Source organism: Xenopus laevis, chromosome 5L (genome assembly GCF_017654675.1).
Source record: "Xenopus laevis strain J_2021 chromosome 5L, Xenopus_laevis_v10.1, whole genome shotgun sequence".
Taxonomy (NCBI): Eukaryota; Metazoa; Chordata; class Amphibia; order Anura; family Pipidae; genus Xenopus; species Xenopus laevis.
This window is the reverse complement of record NC_054379.1, coordinates 73,391,111-73,413,909: the sequence shown is the minus strand read 5'-3', so window position 1 is coordinate 73,413,909 and position 22,799 is coordinate 73,391,111. Positions and strand designations below refer to the sequence as shown.

Below are 22,799 nucleotides of genomic sequence, written 5' to 3'. Positions count from 1 at the left end.
AGGGGAAAAATACAGAGACAATGATGCATTTTGTGTGGGGAATATGTACCCAATTTTATGACATGGTAAGGGTTTAGAAAGTTTACATGTCCATTAATGTATATGCTTATTTGCATAGTAAAAATGTGTCAGATTTGGGATATGCTCGTCTTTTTACCTATGCGAGACACTCATGTATTGCACACAAGATAGCAGCCAATGCAAGGGAGAAATTAACCAATGGCCTTTGAATTTATGTGATAGCTTGAATGAATTAAAATGGGAGGGCAGTATCAATGGCCAATAGGAAAGTAAGGGCAAAGCCTGAGAGTGATGATGTAGTCATATAGAAAGTGCAGGTTTAAAACAGGCCACTCCCATCCTTCAGAAAACTGAACACAATGAGAAGGTGAACAACCCCTTTAAAGTACACAATATGCATAGCCTAAAAAGTGTGTAAAGCATAGCAAGAAAGTAAAACTTGATTTTTAATGACTTTATTAAAGAAAAAAAAAAAAATTATATATATATATATATATATATATATATATACACAGTAGAATCCCAATTTTATGTTTTTCAGGGGACTAATGTAAAATCCAGGAAAATGTACAATCAGGGCAATGTGTTGTAGCAACTTTTTCATCAAAAATATGCACAGGAGTTAGTTTTATTTTGATACAATATTTACTGTGTAAATAACAAGGGTTAAGCATCACAGCATTAATGTTACATAATGGGGGGGCATGTGCAGGAGCTCTCTGAAAGTCACATGAAGAATGTTTTTGGGATGGTAGATAGTCTGAATAAAAGTCACCAGAACTGGAGGTAAAGTAGTTGCCTCTTAAACAAATCTGAGAAACTGCTGAATGATGACCATAAAAATATAACTTGGCCTCCTTTACAAAAATATGACATCTGGGGGGGTATTTATCAAAGGTCAAATATTATAAATTTTTCAAGGACCTCTGCTATCGACTCCTACATGATCTCGGCAGACTTTAGACAGTGTATTTTCTGATTCAAGCTATTTCCAGGGTTTTTTTTTTTTAACAAGAAGATGTGAATTTTGACCAAAAAAATAAACTCGAAAACTCAAATTTTCGCGGAAAACACAACTCAATCCTTAATAAATCTGCCCCTGGTATTCTTTGCCTGAGAGTTGCAACCTATAGTTATGGCATCTAAGAAAGCTTTTACTGCTTTATGTGTTTTCTGTGTAGTATGAGGCATATACTGTAACTACTGTCTGTTTTAAAAATGCTTTCACTGCATGTACTTGCTTTAAAGTGTGAGTATTTTTGTTTGCCTCATGTCATGGGATGTGCAAATGTCATAAGGGATATTATTGGCATACAAAGCCCTGTTCAGTGTCTAGCTTTTGTGATGAATCTTAAATTGTTTGTACTAGCTTGTCCAGGAATAGGCAACTTTCAGCATTTTGGTGTGGATAGGGTAAAATATTTGAAGAGTGCTCCATTTCTAGTAACCCATAAACAGCAATTAGCACTTATGTACTAGCCCATCTCAATTGCATCACAAAATGTTGCAGCTTATGCTTACTTTTTCTGAAGGCAAGTATCCAGTTATTTGCATGACGTTATTAGACCTGGAGCAAAGTTTTATCTGTTATTACATTGTCCCCTAGATACTACAAAATCCAGCATTTTAGATTTAGATGAGCAGTAAGGAAATGCTGGAATCTGTAGTTGCTCACATTTGAGTTGGAGTTATTTAGCAGCTCTCTGGTATGCACTTTCAGCAATCAGGTTGCTAGGGTCCAAATTACCCTAGCAATCATGCATGGATTTCAGTAAGAAATTGGAACATAAATAGGAGAGGGCCCGAATAGAAAGATGAGTAGTAAAAAGTATCAATAGCAAGTATCAATAGCAATTACAGCAATGTGCAACCTTATAGAGAATTTGTTTTTTAGATGGGGTCAGTGATCCCCATTTGAAAGCTGGAAAGAATCAGATGAAGATGGCAAATAAATGAAGACCAAATGAAAAGTTGCTTAGAAATGGCCATTCTATAACATAATGAAAGTTAACTTAAAGGTGACCCACTCCTTAAAACACCCAAAGTTCCTAAATTTGCTAGTTTCAGTTAGCTTACATAGCTAACCCAGCTATCCCATCAAATAATAAGCTACAATAAGGTTTAACACAATACAGGAAGAAACTATTTAGGACTTACTTTCCCTATAAAATACCTTGATTCTTATAAGCTTTACAGTCACTAATTTGAAGCAAACATAAGTAAAGCAGATGGCAAGGAATCTCACTAAACCACTGTAATGCTAACTTGGCTAAGCAGGCCAAAAAAGGGGTTAATGTCCAGCTAGTGCTTAGAGCAGGGGTGCCCAAAAGGTAGATCAGGATCTACCAGTAGACCTTTAGCTGATGATCAGTTGATCTCAAGACACTGTCAACAAACAGCTTGACTATATCACCCTCATTCATTCTTTTCATTGAGATATTTATTTTATTAAGGTTACATAAGAAATAGTTGTTTGCTAAATATAGCAATATATATTCCCTCATAGATCAATATAATATTTATGTAATATTTTTCATGGAACAGAATGCTAACAATGCTTTTATGGATGTAGATCATGATGGGACTACATCACTAAAAGTAGACCTCACATTAGTAAAGTATGGGCACTCCTGGCTTAGAGCATGGGTTACATGTGACTCAAACACCACAGGCTAGGGCCAGAACTAGAGGTAGGCAGAAGAGGCAGCTGCCTAGGGCGCAATGATTGGGGGGGGGGGCGCTGGGCATCTACCTCTTCTGCCTACCCCTAGACCGAACCCACCTGGAAATCTGTTTGCAATATGCGCCGCACGCTCGAGTGGCTTTTCGGTTCAGGGTATTGGATTTACTGCACATGCACATCGGGAACGTCTTTACTGCGCATGCGCGTCGGGAACGCCTTTACTGTGCATGCGCGAGTGACGGAGGAAAGGAAGGGGCGAGCAGGCTGGCTGGGCTGCCTAGGGCGTCTGGCCTGCTTGGCCCGCCTCTGGCTAGGGCCTTCTCTAAATGGAAGATTTTAGGCATTGTGTAGTGTAACTACAAGTGCCACATGCTACTGTGCAATAAAACAGAAAAATAATGGGTGCCAGGAAGTTCTTGCAGTCAAACACAATAACTTTTGTCAGAGACAAAAGAACCACAAGGTTGTACTTACATGGGTACAGAGGCAATAACCTGAAGATATCGGGGTTTTCAGAAAATCCTAAAAATTTGTACGATTCATATTTTTCAAGATTTTTACAGGTTTTTTTCCTGCAAACAAAATTTTAAGAAACGTGTATTAATAAATAAGGCATAAAAAACATGCGGATTTGGTCTGAGTTTTTTCAGAAAATATTGAGATAAATTCAGACTTTAATAAATAACCCCGTGTGTAGCAGCAGTAGAAATGGAAATTATACTGAGGTCTGTCAGACAAGTAGAAATTTTAAATGGCTGATTATTTTGTAACGCAGGCCCGCCACCATTGGACTACTAATACAGTAATACCTGAGGTAGCAACAATCGAGGTGATTTCTTTGCAGTGTGTTTGCATTCAGGGCAGCACAATAACTGCAGTCATTCATGATTACGTCACAACATGCATATTTTAAGAAAAACCAGATAACGAAGATTAGTGAGTAGAACACTGCCGCAGTTTAAAAAGCTGAATAACATATTATAAGGCAGTCCCTTCTCAAAACATCTTATCCCTTGACCCCATGTGATCTAAAGAGGAGGATGTTAGGTCACATGGCTGAAGTGTATTCAGTTTAGAGGAACTGTGGAAAATTGCTAACTGGAAGTCACTTGGGGAACTCGAGGAGAAGGTGTCTAGTCATGTAAGTTGCTGAGATTTCATACTGGGAGGCTGCTGTTCTGTTCTGTACCCTGTGTCAGTGTGATAGATTCTGTTTGCATTGTTTACATGAAAATAGTAGTGTGTGCCAATGGATTTCCAGATTTCCTCATGTGCTGGATTCCTTTTTTTACATTGTACAGATTTATTCGTGATACATTAGTTCAGAGCTGATAACTCAGAAGAAACATTCCCACTGATTATAAATGCTTACATATACCCCAGACCAGTGCTCCTGTTTGCTGAAAACTGCATCAGACTGTGCTACTTTTGTAGAACCACCACAAAGCGAGTTTCTATGTTTGCTCAAGCTCATGAAGTAGGCAAACATATGGATTTTCTTGATTACAAGAATAGGCAAAAATGTATATAGTTAGCAAAAGACATTACTTGAACTCATGTTGAACATGACAGTATGATGCCATTTTAATAGGTTACTACTACTTAGATAGTGCCAAGTCTAAGAACAGTAGAAAATATTAAAGGGGGTGTTTATCTTGCAAGTTACCTTTTATAGCAGTGATCCCCGACCAGTAGCTTTTGAGCAACATGTTGCTCACCAACCCCTTGGATGTTGCTCCTAGTAGCCTCAAAAGTAGCCTTATTTTTGAATTGGAGGCAAGTTTTGGTTGCATAAAAAACAGATGTACTGCCAAACAGAGCCTCAATGTAGGCTGACAATCTACATAAGGGCTACCAAAAGGCCAATCACAGCATTAATTTGGCACCCCAAGAACATTTTTAATGCTGGTGTTGCTCCCCAACTCCTTTTATTTCTGAAGGTTGCTCACGGGTTCAAAAGGTTGGTGATCCCTGTTTTATAGAGACAATGCTCCATTTAAATATAATTCCAATGTAAATCCATTAACAAAAAACAAAAGGGCTAAAAGACATTAACCTATGAATTTACTGCACCAATTATACTATTTGCATGGGACATTTACTCACTGAGCAAGAAATATCACACGTGCTTTATCATGTGACGTTATCTTACTGCTACAAGCCTTTTAACAGTATTGCACTTAAGACCTTCTTTGTTGGGTAATTACAGCTTTGCCTTCACAACTAAATAACCATAGACCATAGTGCAGAATTGTGTTATCACCACTTTCGTAATTGTGTGTCTTCTTCCATCTATATAACCCTTTAGTGGTAGAATATATACAGAATATAAATTTGTTTGGGGCCATGTGGCAAAGTATTTTGCTACTCACCTGCTGAATGACCACGGTTTTAATATCACAGACATGAAGGAGCTGATTTATCAAGTTTTTTTTTGGCCGAATAGGTCAGTTTTAAATGGAATAGGTCCGTATTCGGCCAAATTTGAAACATTCGAATCTAAGTAATAGCGAATTCGATCGAATTTGAATCAAGGTTTTTCCCAAAAAAAACTTTGATTATTCAAAGTCCACCAACTGACTCCAAATAGGTTCTAGGAGGTCCCCCATAGGCAAAAACATTTAGATGGCGAATGGTCAAAGTCGAATTTTTAAAGACAGTACATGATAAATTTCGATATTCAAATTTTCACATTTTTTTCAAATCCGAATCAAAATTAGACTATTCCCTAGTTGATGTACATAAAAAATAGCTTGAAATTCGAATTTTTTCAATTCGAAAATTCACCTCGACCTTTGATAAATCTGCCCCTTAAATTCAACTAGGGAGTTATTCAAATTTGATTTGAGTTTTTAAAAAAAATTTAATTTGATTTTCGAGATTTATCATACTCTGGCCCTTTAAGAACTCAAATTCGACTATTTGCCACCAAAAACCTGTAGAAAATTGCTGGTTAAGTTAATGGGAGAAGTCCAGGGATTTGGAGTTGTTTGCAGCCTTCCTGACATTAGAGTTTTTTAAAATTGAATCAAATTCGATTCAAGTTTTTGGGTTTATTAAATTCATCAGATAAAAATTTGCTTTATTAATAAATTTTGACTGATCGAATTTGAAATTTATGGGAGTTTTTAAAAACTCACATAAATTCAAAATTCGACCATTGATAAATGTGCCTCGAAGTGTAAAACTGGCCATATGCATGCTGATAAAAGTCAGCAGATTATTGGCTTTTGGATGGGGCCTTTGGGAAGGCATACCCCAGTGATATCTGACCAAAAATCGTCCAGCTATTGAACAGGTCTGCAATCCCCATTGGCAAGGACTGCATTAGCACATTGACTTGTCCTACTGTTCTCCATGATGTATTATCTAATTGATGTATTATCTAATTGTTTTAGGATTTAACCCAATAAGAGGGTGGGCAAATCAGGCAGTGGTCCGCTTGTTTGGTAAGGTCACCAAGGAAGCAGATCTCTGCACGATTTGGCCACCATGTATGGTTAGCTTTACTAACTCAATTCTGCCCTGATGTTGCCCTGATGTTATAATAGTAAATTTGAATTTTGGAGTGTCAAAATTCACACATTCAGATTTTAATCTCCCTATTCTAATGTAAATTTAAATGTGAGATTTATGTGAGATATTATCATGCAAAACTTTGTTTCATACTATAGTAGCTTCACTGTACAAACAACTGCGAGAGACTTTGGACAAATGAAATATTTTTCTTAATAATTTATTTCCAGTACAGTATGGGGCCTGTTATCCAGAATGCTAGGTACCTGGGATTTTCCGGTAATGGATCTATCTGCATTTTGGATGTTGTAGAAAATCATGTAAACATTAAATAAACCCAATTGGCTGGGTTTTTCCCAATAAGGATTAATTATAGCTTATCTTGGATTAAGTACAATGAACTGTTTTATTATTACAGAGAAAAAAGGAAATCATTTTTAAAAATTTGGATTATTTGGATAAAATTAAATTTATGGGAGAAGGCCTTTCCGTAAATCAGAACTTTCTGGATAACGGGTTTCCAGATAACTAATCCCATACCTGTAATATGTCACTGGATTACTAAATAGCAGTGCTACAGTACTAAGAGAAACGTCACACTCTGTGACCTTCAAGCATTCGCTTTGCTTTGATATGAAGGCAGCATGTGATATAAAGTCATGGCACTAAACTAATAAAGAGGTGAGCAGGCATTACAGAGCAGAACAGACGGTTGTGTTAGTATTAGGCTAACATTGACTATTTGTATGAACCGCCATCTTTAAATATGTATTTAACCTGAAGCAATATGATTAGTTAACTGAAAATATATTTCCTTCAGACCCTAAAAGTTATAAAGTCAAGTCCAATTTATTTAGCTTTGCAATAAAGAGTGTTACAAAGATTAGATAGCTTTCAGCTTTTCGTTGTTTGACCTGACTTATTTCCCTTTCTATTTGAGAAAAGGTATATGCTTCATGTTGCTAAATAGTTTCAAAATATGATTTAGAGAATGCTAAAGAAACATGTATCTGCCAACACAGTTTAAAAAATAGGCAGACTCCTCACAAAACGTTTTCTGTTTCTGTTCTAAAACACAATCGTGAATCTTAAATATGTATCCTCAAGGGCCTAAGAAAATTCCATCCTTATGCCAAGAATTTAAAGTTTCCAATAACGCATTCTGACCAACACTGATATTTGTTTTAGGGTTGTTGCAGTTTTTTTCTTGAAAAACTATACACAGCAGGTGGCTGTTATATGGGTGAAGCTTCTTGCTTAAATGGGAACTCTCACTACAAAAATAGTATTTATTTTTTGCCTTTCTTTTTATTGGGGGGGGGGTCCAGAACATATTTTTCCCAAATAGCACATGCTGTGAGTCAAAGACTAGTTCCAGCAACAGCAAAGAGATTTGGAATGCTCCACTGCCAGCTAGAACAGTTGAAATAACGTATACATGCTAAATATTGTGTTGACTTGTAAACATACCTTAAATTTCCTCCCAATGTGTTTTGTCAGTAAGGTCATCACACATGAACAAAAAAGACAAAGATGGATTCAGTTAATGTTGCGTGGACTGGATCTCCAGAAAGCATAAGTACAATGCAAGACCCCAACACACAAATCACCAACAGACTTAATGGACACATTGAAGGTGAGGAAAATTGCTTTGTTTGTATGCAGTGATACAGTATATTGATATTTTAGTCTGGCATGATGTGCATTTGTACCTAAGTGATTGGCTTAAACTGAAATATTGCAATTTATCGAAATACCCTAATATAATATGAACATCTGTAAACCAGGAAATCCCATTAATGTTTTTACATTTGTATTTAAGTATATTATTAATTGTGCGGTTTACAAAGGAAGACAGTTTAAAGGCATGGATCATTGGTTCTGCTGAATCTATGGGCTGGAACAGAAAGTTGCTATTGTTTTTTAGAGTCTAGTTCTCCTTTAAGCTTCATGACACACAGGGTTGATTTTTAGCAATTTTGAGCACTTACTTTTTTTGGGTGTGAAAAAAAAAACTTCCCTGCAACCTTCCAGATTGATGCCTGAAAGTGCTGGTACTGGTGAAACTTGAAGGGTAGTTAAATAAACTTCTGTCTTTCTACACTGAAATTCAAACTTCAAGATGCACTAAACAAATGTGTAGGGAGGGTATTATGACTAGTGTAAATTATTGTGTTATTATGTTAGCTTAGTCATGGGAAGTTGAATTACCAAATGCCATATTAATGCATGGAAAATGATTGAATATCTTATTGTGATTGATCGCATATTTACGTTATTGTATCACTGTTCACTGTAGCATTAAATGTGACTTTCACTAATATCTGGAGCCCTGAACAAATCATAAAAAATAACCCCAAACTTTACCACTTCCCCTCCACCAAGAATTAACTGTTAAGCCAGGTAATGTAAAAAAAATGTGCCTCATTCCTTTCTTATATAGAGAGACTCAAGTCAAGCTCCATCTCCAATTAACCTTTTCTTTTTCTTTTTATAGGTAAGGGAAACCCATTATCCAGAAAGTTCCAAATGATGGGAAGCCCATCTCCCATAGACTCCATGTTAAACAAATAATTTGCATTTAAAAAAATGATTTCCTATTTCTCTGTAATAAGAAAACTGTAACTTGTACATGATCCCAGCTAAGATATAATTAATCCTTATTGAAGGCAAAACAATCATATTGGGTTTATTTGCTGTTTAAGTGACTTTTTAGTTGACTTAAGGTATGGAGGTACAAATTACAGAAGACCCTTTATTCGGAAAGCCCCAGGTCTTGAGCATTCTGGATAACAGGTCCCATACCTGTATTTTGCTTTAAAACTCATATTTAAATGGATGCATCTTTCCAAAGTTTTTATATGGATTTACTTTATTTTCTATTTACTGAATACTGTTATGCCATGGTACTTTTTCCTTTGCAGCAAGAAATTATGCTGTTTTGTCCATAGGACTTGTCATATTAATGGCAAATAAGAGAAATCATAGCACTCCTCCCACCAGTTCCAGAGTGATTCAAAATAGTCCCTGGCTTTCAAGTACGCAGAGTCCCAAACAGCCTCCCAGCATCCCAATAAATAGGGCAGTCCTTCTGGTATTTGCCACAAATTGCCAGTCTGTGCCTAACTCCCACAGTGTATCATAAAACCACCTTAATTTTACATAGAGCATAATCACAGCAATGTATTGACTTCGTGAGTCCTTTCCCTGGCCATCTCCATGTCAGCTATGCGTGGGTAAGCTCCTCCCCTTGACCCCAGACAGAAGAAACTCCCCTCCCAAAGACTTCAAAGCCTCCCCACTCCCCTACATAGGTGTCTTTTCTTTCTTCTGCCTTGGACCTTAGGCAGTAAATATCTTGTTCTCTGTGGGATCCATCTCAGGGCCTCGCTGAGAAGGCGGCCATTAGGGGGAGTCAGGTTTAAAGGTTTTCCTGACAAGGGCTACTGAGTGGTACAGGCAAGATACTGTTCCAGATAACGGATATGCTTGCTGGGAAAGCTGTATGTGCATGCCCTGGAACATAGGGGTGGGGGCACGCTCTACTGGTGGCGGCGGCGGCTAGTTGCAGCTGCGTATGAATGGTCTACCACTATTGTTTATGGTAGGCAAAGTTGGCATTTGGTGGCTGCCGCTGGTGGTTCTGTGTGTCCTTACCCCGTGCCTCGCTGGAGGCAATAATTACTCATCTACCTGAAGAGCCTGTTCCACACTAACCTCAGTGCTGTTATCCTCAGAGATGTCTGGTAAGAAATCCATTTATCCTCCATGCTGATAACTGTGAGTGTATACCTTGTTGTAGGTGATGAAAGCCTCAGTAAGCATGTAAGTGAATAACTTGGTATATCTGTGGGGCAGTTCAAGCTGCAGATCTGTTTTCCAGATTAAGACTGGCCTAAGGAATTGTATCCGGATCTGGTTTGATCAGTATCAGGCTGATTTCCATTAAGCCACTGCTGAGCTAAATAACCACTTACCTGCAAGGCTGGCCACACCCTGCAAGAGGGGAGATATTGTTACAGGTCTCTGGCCCTGACACTTGTTCACTTTCACCCAGAAGTTAAGCACTGGAATTGGGGAAACCATTGTATCCCAGGTATGGTTTCAAGCATATTCATTGCTGGGACAGAATATGGGGATTGTTCTCCTTTAATTTACAGGAAAGATTAAAACTATTCAGGTGCTTCTGGTACTGTCAATCACAGTCTGGGCTGCCTTCTGGATTGTTACACACCATACTGAATCCATAAATGTAGTTTCCTAATGCTGGTGATACCTTAAAAATTATACCTACTAGTTATTCCATACTAGTTACACCAAACTGGTTATTAGGAAATGCTCTGTAATATCATACTTTGTATAGCATCACCAGACCTTGCAATTAGGGGCATTCAGTGAAAGTATACTGTGTATAGCACTACATGTCCTTATAATCCAGCCCAATCAATGACTGTATAATGTTGCAGGCTCACTCAATAATTTGATATGGATTTATTTGATGTTTTCATTATTTTCTAATAGACTTAATGTAGGAAAACCCAAATAATGGAAAGATCCATTATCCAGAAAACCCCAGGCCCCCGAGTATTCTGGATAACAGGTCTCATACCTGTATATGTCTGATTTTATTATTATTATTATCCCTTATTGATATAGCAGGGGTATAGCATGGCAAAACCTTTTACTGTCTGGCCCATTCAGTTATTGTTCAATGTTTATAGAGCTACTTAATAATATCATACTGTGTGTAATATCATAGGACCTTACAATAGGGTCACCCAGTAAAAATATAATGTGTATTGCACAACATATCCTTACAATCAGGCCCAACCAGTGATTGTACAATGTGTACACAATAATACCAAACTGTATATAGCATGGCAAACCCATTGCAATTAGGGCCTCTCGGTGAAACGATACTGTTTTAACACCACACTATGCCCTTAAAATCAGGGCTATCCAATAATTGTATAAGGTATACAGAACTACGTGCCCTATGCACTTGGGTCAACTCAGTAATATCATTGTTTACAACAGGGCCAGCCCTTTGCCATAGGGTCACTATTGTATACTGTGTATAGCCTTACATACTCTCACAATCAGTATATGGACTGTCAGGGTTATGAATTATCTAAACATTTTATGTTTGTGCAGGCCACTGCATAGGGTTATTACCTGCCCTTAGATGATAGCCCTTTTATATAACAATACTGTATATTGCAGTATTAGCTATCCATCTTATGTCCTTAGTGATTATGTGCATTACTATTATATTAAGGGTTATAGACCAATTAATTGGCCAAGTTGTGTGCTTCAGGCCAAGTCATCTGTCTGTAAGGCCATTCATTATGTTATTATTTCCACGACAATGATTATTAATCGGCAGTTTAGATAAGCCGTATGCAATAAGGCTCTGTGTATTGTTAAAAGGAATAATGGTTCTCCATGTTCTAGAGCCTTTACTTTAGGCCACATTAAGACAGCTGCTCATTATGGCAATACTTGTTTATAACCAGGTAATAGGTGAATATGGAACCTTACAAGATTTTCCGCAGTTTAAGTATAATAGTAGAAGCAAGGGAGCAGCTGCTACTTCATCATATCTATTCCGTTATTCTAATTCAGATAAAGTTTATGCAGTTTATAAAATATGGGGTGTTGCTACATTTAACCATTATTTTGGTAATGCATATCAGTAGTTTCTAGGGATGCACCGAATCCACTATTTTGGATTCGGCCGAACCCCCGAATCCTTCTCTAAAGATTCGGCCGAATACAGAACCGAATCCGAATCCTAATTTGCATATGTAAATTAGGGGTGAGAAAGGGAAACATTTTTTACTTCCTTATTTTGTGACAAAAAGTCACGCATTTCCCTCCCCGTCCCTAATTTGCCTTTCCAAATTGTGATTCGGATTCGGTTCGGCCGGGCAGAAGGATTCGCCGAAAAAGGCTGAATCCTGGCCGAATCCCGAACTGAATCCTGGATTCGATGCATCCCTAGTAGTTTCTCAATACCAGCATTACTGCATCTAACCATGATGCCTTAGGGCTATTTGGAATATTATGCAGTTATTCTGAAATTCATAAGGGAATATTCTGCAGTTGATGCGTAGAAGTAACATGATATTGCAGGCTGCAGCTGGGTTGTTTTACAGCTAATCTTAAGTAATACTGGGGGTCATTTATCAACACTGGGCAAATTTGCCCATGGGCAATAACTCATGGCAACCAATCAGATTGTAGCATTCAATGTTCTACTTGCAGCTGGTTTTAAAAAGCTAATCCCTGATTGGTTGCTATGTGTAACTACCCATGGGCAAAATTGCCCAGTGGAGACAAATAAGCCTGACTGATGCTAAAAGATGAATTTTTAAATATGAATGTACATTTAAAAAGTACCTATTGGTCATGTTGATCAAATTTTGGTAAAAGGTTGTTTGTAAGTAATTCTTAGTTGAAGTTCCTAAACCTGACTTATCAACCCGACTGTTCCATCTCAGCCTGTCAGTTAGAGTAACTACTCCTGCTGCACATATATGGCAGCCCCCTCATACAGGAACATGGGGCATCAGACAGGTAAGGTAAAAGTTTTGTGCAAATACTTATAGCAAAATTATAAGTAGCAAACAAAGCCAATGCTATGATAGATGCAAAATGGTAAATTCTGGTCTCTGTATCTCTTTAGGCTGTTGCTACTCAACTGCATAGGACATTAGCTACTGTTTCAGGAGTTCCATAAGTTAAATAGACCTGTTAAACATTCTATGTAGTTGCCCAACATAAGACTATTCCATCATTCTATTGGTGGGGTACATTCCCTAGTACAATACCTAAAGAATGTGTCTCTTACATAAGAGCAGGCAGCTGTTAGGGTCATACTGTGTTTATTAGTTATATACTGGTGTTTTCAGTCTAAGCACCACCTTTATAGGAGAGAGTTCTATTCAGTATGGGCATTCTGTGAATGCAGTTGCAGTGACTACTACCAGTACAAGGAATTATTGTGATGTAGATTGTATAGGATTATACCAAAATATATAACAAGTTAAGCATTCCTCTTTTGCAGGGAACATGAGTCCTTGGTCTAGTGGATAAGTGATCTGCCTCAGTGCAGACAACTCTGCTACCAATAACTCCTTGTGATCAGGGACAAGTCACAAGTGTCTCCCATGTCCCAGCAATGCAGCGTCCTTGTTAGTGAAGGACAAGGCTTGCTACAGCTGTTCTAGAACTCTTAAGTGGGCATTTGAAGGTTGGCCTAGTCAGAATGCTTAACATAAATGACTTTACTGCATTGCATCAGCGGTTCACTCCTTGGTGACTAAGCCATGTTGTATTACCTCTCCTAAGAATAAACAGGGGAGTTTTTTTGCAGTTCATCTTCTGTCTGCTATAATCTAACACTGTCAGATTGTGTTTTTTGGAAAAAATTTACATGCAATTTAAATATTGTTTTCTTGTTTCAGGTATAGCAAGTCCAGGTGGCTTGTTGAAGGAAAAGTTTTCGGATAGGGCTCATTCCCTACATAGTTTACTCAATACATTGTGGAACTCTTGGGTATTTATTTGATTTACTATGAATCTTGCATAGGGTTCTTCCCTATGCAAGGAGCACAATGCAATTAGCCTTGGCTTCTTAATTTGGAGATCTTACTCTGTGCGTAGTGTGGTTAACGCCTGGGTCCCACGAGTCCCATTCAGCAAATGTCTCACTTGGGCTTACTCTGTGTAAGATTGTCAAGGAGTCAGGTTATGGGAGTCATATGTTCCTCACTATAGAATAAATTTCAGATTTCCTTACGGAATTGAATACCTTATGCTTTGCAAAAATGTCAGTTTTTTTTCTCAAACTAGTTTGAACATTCACAATCACCCTGTGGTGTTGATTTTAAGAACACTTGCCAGCATACATCTCCTTTGAGGGTTTTTAGTTAATACAATTCTTATATATTATCAGGGAGGCAATGGGTACTGGTTGCCATCTGGTTTTAAATTTTCTTATATGCAGATCTTGTGCCTTAACCTCCATTTTTATTTTTGCAGGATCCTCATCTGCAATCTTCATCTGTTCATAAGCCTTCAGAGATCCATTCTAATATTAATTATAATACTCCCCAATAAGTTAAGCTTGGGCATATCCCACGAGGAGATGGCCAGGGAAAAGGGAAAACTACATCATACTTACCGTGATTTTCCTTTCCAGGCCATCCTCCATGTCAGCAAGTTTATTCCCACCCTTACTGTAGTTTAACCTGGCAGCTTGTTACTTGATACCTGTGTAGGGGAGTGGGGAGGCTTTAAAGTCTTTGGGAGGGGAGTTTCTTCTGTCTGGGGTCAAGGGAAGGAGCTTACCCATGCGTAGCTGACATGGAGGATGGCCAGGAAAGGAAAATCACGGTAAGTATGATGTAAATTTCCCTTTTCTCTGTCTGAAACATTGCTGTGATCATGCCAGAGATGAAATAAAGGTAGTTTTGTGATATACTGCGGGACTGCTGCAATTTATTTTATATTTGACTTTTTATTTTTTAAAAAAAAACCTTGTAAAAAAGGATATGAGTGCTAGACCTTCACTATTATTGCTTTTATCATATGCATGCTTCAGACATATTTGGTATTCTGTAAAGCCCATTTACCCAGTGCTACTTGAAAAACAATACATTAGAAATTGTCTCAATTTCATGTTTTATTTTTTTCCCCAAGATGAAAATGTACCTGCAAATTCTAGAAAGCTCTCCAAATATCAGATCTTTACTTTGGTGTCCACTGCCTCACTGAATTTCAGTTCGATGATCTGCTACTCAATATTGGGGCCCTTTTTTCCTCAAGAGGTAATAGCCATAACTTTGTAGTATTCATGCTTTGGTTTATACATTCTTATTTTTTAAAATGTTTATTTATTTCCTTTAGGCACTAAAGAAAGGTGTTAGCAATACAGTCATTGGGCTGATATTTGGATGCTTTGCCTTTTTCAATTTTGCAACATCATTAACACTAGGAAAACACGTAAGTATCACTTTATTACTAGACTAAACACTTGCTTCAGTTTTCTTTTCAGCAGTCTGGAATTAACATACTTAGATGTATGGTGACACAATATAATAGGATAGTGATTTAGTACATTTGCTGGGAAGTGAGGGCAAATGTTGTGGTGTGTGTGTGTGTGTATATATATATATATGTGTGTGTGTGTGTGTGTATGTATGTATATATATATATATATATATATATATATATATATATATAGATATATAGGGTAGTCGCTGACGTTTCGGCTGACACAACAGCCTTTCTCAAAGTGGAGAGTGGATTAAACAAACGGAAATAAATACACAGTGTGGCGGGAACAAAATCAAAAAAATCCCAAAGGAAGACCGAAGGCAGAGGAAGTGACGTGTGGATGACAACATAAGTGGAAAAAATAGAACAGTGTAGTAATATAATAAAGGGAACAAAGGTAATAAAAAATACAAAAATGTTTACTGAAACAAAAGCAATAAATAAAGACAGATAAAATGAAGCTTATCAAAAGTAGAATTCAGAGACGCTCGATCGCTTTCTTGAGCTCACGGTAGTTACGAAGTGCTGATGTTATATTAAGTAGTGCAAATGGAAACAAAGTCTTTGTTTCTACACAATGTAACTCATTCATATGTCAACCAGCGGAAGAAACAGTTAAAGGGGTATAGAAACAATGTTTCAGGACATCGCTGTATGCGGGATATATCAGTTGAGAGGTACTGGTAATGCAGGAATATTAGACACGGAATCAGTGAAGCAAAATAGAGCCGAATACAGTCAAGTGGACCGAACGAGATGCCACACCAGGGGGGAGGTAAAGGAAATAAGCCAAAAAAAGAGGAACATGTGTATGTGAAAAAAGAGAAATAAAAAGAGAAATATATATATATATATATATATATATATATATATATATATATATATATATATATATATATATATATATATATATATATATATATATATATATATATATATATATATATATATATATATATATATATATATATATATATATATATATATACATTTACATTGTAAATTCTTTTCCTTTCATGTTTCAGCTTGTACAGATTGGAGCAAAATTTATGTTTGTAACTGGTATGTTTGTATCTGGAGTTGCAACCATACTTTTTGGGTAAGTTCTGATTCCACTTCAGGTAAAACTGATCTTGTAAATATGGTACTCTACACAAACATGAAAGATGAATAGCGAGATATGGAATAAAAATTTACATGATATTGTGGATTAAGTGACTAAAGAATTGCTGCACAAGAATATTTCACTTCATAACGAATAAATCCTTCATGAATACGAGTGCAGTCTACATTTCCTTCATTGTCTGAGGACCCATTTAAATCCACACATACACAAGAAAAAAATAAAATGATGTGAACAATATATATAAGTAATGTGGCAGTAGCAATGCAGAGGATATATAATCCATTTCCCCTGCTGGTTCTTCTGTTTTACCATTGGACAGTATGCTACATTAAGCATACTGTCTATTTTTGTAATATAGTTCATTAGGTTTTTGAATTGCATAGAATTTACCTACTGATATACCAGAACCCAGGCTATGCAGTTTATGGAAGTCATTCTGGATAACAAGTCCCATACCTTTTATTATCATGATAATAATTCCAAGGCCCACTGGATCGTCTTAGGTTCTAAACCTTGGGATGTAAGTGGATGAATGGCCTAAATAATTAGAATTTTAACACAGAACAAAAAGAATTGTCATTGTTTTAATGAGCTTGACTTGAGTGCTAAAGTTTCTTTTTGGGATTTAGATGTATACTTTGGAAACCCATTTACCTTATATGATTTTTCTAGTTGTTTAGAAGGGTACAGCTGAATATGTGAATTGTGTCATTATTGTAAAATTAATATTTCTTGCAGATTGTTGGACAGAGCACCTGATGGACCAATATTTATAGCATTATGTTTTGTGGTGAGATCGGTTGATGCAATTGGATTTGGAGCTGCCATGACTGCCTCTTTTTCTATTCTTGCAAAGGCATTCCCTAACAATATTGCGACTGCCATGGTTTGTGCATTCTCACTTACTCATTTGAAAAGAAAAAGTATGATACAAATTCCAAAGTAGCTTTTATAGGTGATTGACTGTAATATGTACTCAGAATCTACATCCTAATTCTACCATCCTGAAAGTTGGCTGGTTGAAACAAAATGCTTTCAAATTACATCTTCACAATGCCGATAAGTAAGAAAGACAATGGGGCAAATTCACTAAGAATCGAAGTTGCGCCAGGCGCAACTTCGCCGCTCTTCACCACACTTCGCCAGGCGAATTTTCGCCAGCGCTCCGCAAATTCACTAAAATGTGAAGTTGCGCACAGGGGTAGCGTAAGTTTGCGAAGTTGCGCTAGCGTTGTTTCGTTATATAAAGCGAAGTTGCGCTAGCGAAGGCTAATTTGCATACGGCGCGAAATTCAAATTTCAATGGAGGAACACGTATCTGCACTACAAATGCCTAGAAAACCTTTAAATCTGCAAATAAAAATTTTATTTTGCCCTACACATGTGCCCACTGTCTAGGTAAGTTGCCATGAGTCAGGAAAAGTAGGGGGGAGGAAGGGGAGCCCCAAAAAAATTTCGATCTTTTTCAGCCTATCAGCCATCATGTAGAAAACACGCCAGCGTTTTTTGGGACTTACAAAAAATTTTGACTTTTTTTGAAACAATCCCTATCTACTCTATTGCGCTTCGCCAGGTCTGAGGTGGCGAAGGAAGTCTAGCGTAAAAGGTAGCTACACTGCACAAGTTAGTGAATTTGCGTAGTTTCGTCGCTAGCGAAAATGCGCCTGGCGTAAGGTTGCGAAGTAACACTAGCGAAACTACGCCAGCGTTCGTTAGTGAATTTGCGCAGTAGCGAAAATGCCGAACGCTAGCGAAAAACCGCTAGCGTTCGGCGCTTCGCGCCTTAGTGAATTTGCCCCAATGTGTAGTATGTAGTCTGTATATAGTGACTCATTTAGCTTTGCCTGCAATCTAAACCAGAGGGAAATAAATACTCCCCTAAAATGTGTATGAATTATTCTAATCAGCAGTTTATTAGTAAAACAAAAATAAAGAAGAGTACCATCAATTAACCCCTTGGGTAAATTTACATATTATTGAATGGAGCTTGCAATTATGACTATATTTAAATAGGATGGAAGAATTCTGATCCATGTTCTTCTCTAAATAGGAAACATGTATTTGTATTTAGACAGAGGCGTAAAGTTCTAACAGAAATAAAATGTGTAAAAATCTCCAAAATGTAGCTCTTGTTTTGGGCATTTCAGACAGGTCAAATAACAAACTAATGGAGTTATGCAATATAAGACACGTGGAGGCATATTTATCAACAGTCAATCATTTTAGTGATTTTAGGGGGTTTTGAAACCACAGCTAAACTCAATTTCTCCTTTATTAAAGGAAAACTATACCCCCCAAACAATGTAGATCTCTATAAAAAGATATTGAATAAAACAGCTCATATGTAAAACCCTGCTTCATGTAAAAAAAGCCATTTTCATAATAATATACGTTTCTTGTAGTATGTGCCGTTGTGTAATCTTAAATAGAAAATTGCCATTTTAAAAAATAAGGGCCGCCCCCTGGGATTGCACTCTTCACTGTGCACACAAATAAACCAAACAAACTATACTTCTTAGGTCACATGAGCCAATTAAAAGACAGAGTTATGTCTCTTGCTTCAACACTTCTTCCTGTTACTGTTAGAGTTGTAGTATTTCTGGTCAGGTGATCTCTGAGGCAGCACACAGACCATCACGAAATCGGGGTTCAAGGCAAGAGCTGTAAACGGGCAGTTTTTACTTAAATATATATACCAGTTTGCTAAGATTCTATAATATGCCACTTAATATGATGTCTGAATTGTGAATTTTGTTGCATAATAAATCCTGGAAAAGTCGTGCTTTTTTTTCCCGCAACTTTTTTAAGATTTTTGGCTTCAAAAAGCCCGACCTGAAAAAGTCGTAGTTCAGTAAATCTACCCCTCAGTTTGCACAGGTGCAGTAAACCATAGCGACAATCAGTATGTAGCATTCACTGGTCACTTCTTTGAAACCAAACCTTATTGGCTGCTATGGCTTACAGCAGCGCAAACGGCAAACATAATGCCTTTTAGAGAAAGTTCTCAATTTGAAGCTTCTTACTGCTACTGTTTGTGTATATTTACTGTATCTGTAATGCCTCCATCCTAAATTTAGTATAATACTCGGTGAAGCTAAATCTCTGCATCCTACTGTTAAAGGACATAGGGATCATAGTCTGGTAGACCAACAATGAATTAACAAAGGGAAAAGTAGTATTTATTACTAATTTACCCAAAATTTTTAAATCTGCAGGGATGTCTTGAACTCTTCACTGGCATGGGTTTTGTGTTGGGCCCACCAATAGGGGGCTTATTGTATGAATCATTTGGATATGAGACTCCTTTCATTGTGCTTGGTTGCATTGTCCTGCTAATGGTTCCATTAAATATGTTTATCCTGCCAAGATATGGTATGTATTTTTTATTTTAGTATTGTAATAATATAGAATTATTATCTAACATTTTACATTTAATTTTGTTATTGATAAAAGGGCATTTTCCCTTTTAAATGAACTTTTATTGGGTTATTAATCAAAGGTCGAATTTTAGAGCTTTGTGAGGTTTTTTTTTTTTTACCTCAAATGAACTCACAATTTGAATGGTTTCTAATTTATGAAAAAACTTGAATGGAAAAAAATTAAAAAATCAATGAATTTGGGGGTGAAAACTGGTATTTATATGACGCTTGAAAAACATTTTTATTCTGCTTGTAAAATTGTAAAATCTAGTTGTTGGTGGTAACTAAACCCGACAACCAAATAACTTGTAAAAGTAACTGCAAGACTTGATAAATTCCGTAGCTATTAATAGCTTGGCTTTATTTTATATATTCTATTAATCTTCTAGTAATCTTCCATTGGAGTGCAATTAACCACTAGAGATCCGTTAGAGAATTAAACAGATAAATGTAAAACACAAATGCTAAATGCAAAGTCATAGAAAATTGATGTTTACGTTATGCCAAAAGTTAGTTACAGTGAACTATCCTAAATTAAAGTAAACTATCATGATTGCATTTTTTATCTAATGATTCAAAGGGAAAGTTTTTGTAATGCCTCACATGCAAGTGCATGCATACACTGTATTAAAAGTCTTTGAGAAAAAATGTATGTTGTGCCCATGATTCCCCCTACTGCCATTATGTCCAGTGAGATGAGAGAGGAATGAAAAGGAAATTGCAGTTGTCCCCTGACCCTGTTAAAGGCACATGGAGCAGGGGAAGAGGGTTGCAAAAGTATGAATCCACAAGACCGAAAAGGGACCTGGCCTCTCTCACATTTGGTTTACTTACCTACTGAGCATTGGTATATGATTGCAGTGGGGCAATTTTATTCCGGGCCTTACTCTTAATAATAAGGTGCTAGGCTTGAAACATATGAGAAGTTCCCTGCATAATAAGTTTTTCAAATGCAGCATTTGGTAAATATATTGCTCAAGCCTTCAACAACACATGGGCAAGCAAAAGCCACAATAAGTCCGTATATATGTAGTTGTAGAAGAACGTGTATCTTGTGTCTATCATGGTCCAATGCATATGCACACACTTGTGCTTGTATTCATTCTTATGCAACCTGTAGTACCATGATATGTCTGTAAAGAAACTGGAACAATCTGCTTCAGTTCTAAAACAAAAGACACTAGTGATTAAATGATGGATATTTTAAGAAATGATTTAAGTTCTCTAGTGAAATATAAGATACTCGGCTTTTGTAACAATAGCAATTTTTTTTTACTTCACAGGACGATAGTCCTGTTTCATTATCTTAGCTTTCTTTGCACTTTAAAATATACCCCATAAGACATAATTGTCAATTTTTGTATGAGCAAGCACTGACATGTGGAGGCTTGTTTATCAAAGGTCAGATTTTAGTGGTTTTAAAAGGCTTTGAAACTACAACAAAACTCTTTCTCTAAAACTACGAATGTCATGAAATTTATTTTAAAAATCAAATAAAAAAAGAATGAATGGGAAAAGTTGCAGAAAAGTCGCGAAAACCGCATATTTTTCGAACAGAAAAACAACTACAACTTTTCCTATTGTTGCTTAAAATTGAGATTCTGAAAACCTCTAAAACCACGAATCAAAGAAAGATCTTCAGGTTGTGTAGATTTCTACATGTTTTCGACAGGTTTTAGCTGGAGTGTTTTCGTATTCACTGTTTTGTCACATAATTAATCCCAAAAAGGTCGTACTTTTTTTTCAGATTTTTGGCGTCAAAAAAAATAATAAAACACTTAATAAATCAGCCCTTAATATTTTTCATTTGCACAACAAATGAGAGTAAGCACTGGCACTTTACAAGGGTTTTTTATTTTACTTCCATTAAAGAATTTGTTCTTATTTAGTTTCCCTTACAATTTAAAGAACAGAATAAACTATTTTTTAGAAGAAAAGATTTTTTGAAACCAACTCAGAACCTAATTAAGGCCACCTTCTTCAGGCAACTTCTTCTGCATCCACAGAGTGAAATCCAAAGACACAGAACTATGCACTCTTTCCCTTTGTAAGAACTAGGGGAACAGGATCTATACGTAGGCCACACTTCTTCATAGAAGGAATGATGAACACCTTTGCATCCCGTAAAGTTCCAAAACCATAAGTGGCCTAAAGCATTAGATGGGGGCAGTCAGAAGGTCATATATGGTAACATTTGATACAAATTATTATATGAAGTTCTGCATAATCCTGAAACTATAGCTAGGATAACTGTTTAGTCAGAGTCCTCATTCAAGCTGTGTATTGAAAATCGTGGCACTTATATAACAACTGTGCCCCATTTTTGTGTGTATACCATGAAAAGCACTGCATACATATGTGGTGCTATGAAAATAAATACAATGCCGTACAATACATAATATAGTACCCCTTTTGTCTGTATTTAAAAGGCACTATTTATATATGAGGGTCTGGTGTCATGTGATTAGCCAGATATCAGGTTGGGTTCAGCAGTGGTGCCCAGCCAATGATGTTTCTTTGCAATTGAACAGTCCAAAAGTTTGTGGACACTTCTTAAAGGGGCAGTATTTCCGTTGTTCAACATAAGTTCAATAAATTTGCCTTGTACTAAAGCTACTCCGTGTTTGGTAGTTAGATTACCAGTGCACAGATATAGAGAAATCCATTCTACAGGGGGATTATCTGAGCTCTGAGCTCTGGTAATCTAATTATCTACCTTGCAATGACCTATCATGGAGTAACACAAATTTCCGATGAGACTGGGTATTGGAGATTGGGTATTAAGACTCTTGGCATTGTTCATCCTGGCTGGACTTACTGACAGCAGCATTTTGTGGTACCCAGTGAGCTGCCAATGCAATCCCATGCCGATAACAGGTACCACGTTGAAATAAACTGACTGTTGTAAAGTAGGACAGAGCAAGTAAAGTTTGCATCATGTGCCCACATTGAGATCACAAGGCTTATTTTG

General features: G+C 36.9%; 1 protein-coding gene across 3 annotated transcripts in view; it reads left to right on the top strand.

Moving 5' to 3' along the window:
* The first annotated feature begins 3,765 nt into the window (after positions 1–3,765).
* Positions 3,766–22,799, top strand: part of LOC108705432 (MFS-type transporter SLC18B1-like) — a 42,117-nt gene continuing 23,083 nt past the window's right edge. Inside the window, exons 1-7 of one of the 3 annotated variants that reach the window (XM_041562947.1) lie at positions 3,766–3,845; positions 7,721–7,856; positions 14,927–15,054; positions 15,134–15,229; positions 16,309–16,382; positions 17,148–17,295; positions 19,625–19,781. In XM_041562947.1, coding sequence (XP_041418881.1) covers positions 7,754–7,856; positions 14,927–15,054; positions 15,134–15,229; positions 16,309–16,382; positions 17,148–17,295; positions 19,625–19,781 — 706 coding nt within the window. In that variant the 5' untranslated portion in view covers positions 3,766–3,845; positions 7,721–7,753. Of the gene's footprint in view, positions 3,846–7,720; positions 7,857–9,536; positions 9,967–10,078; positions 10,317–14,926; positions 15,055–15,133; positions 15,230–16,308; positions 16,383–17,147; positions 17,296–19,624; positions 19,782–22,799 lie in introns of those variants that run through there. The other 2 variants (XM_041562949.1, XM_041562948.1) reach the window with 2 other exon arrangements.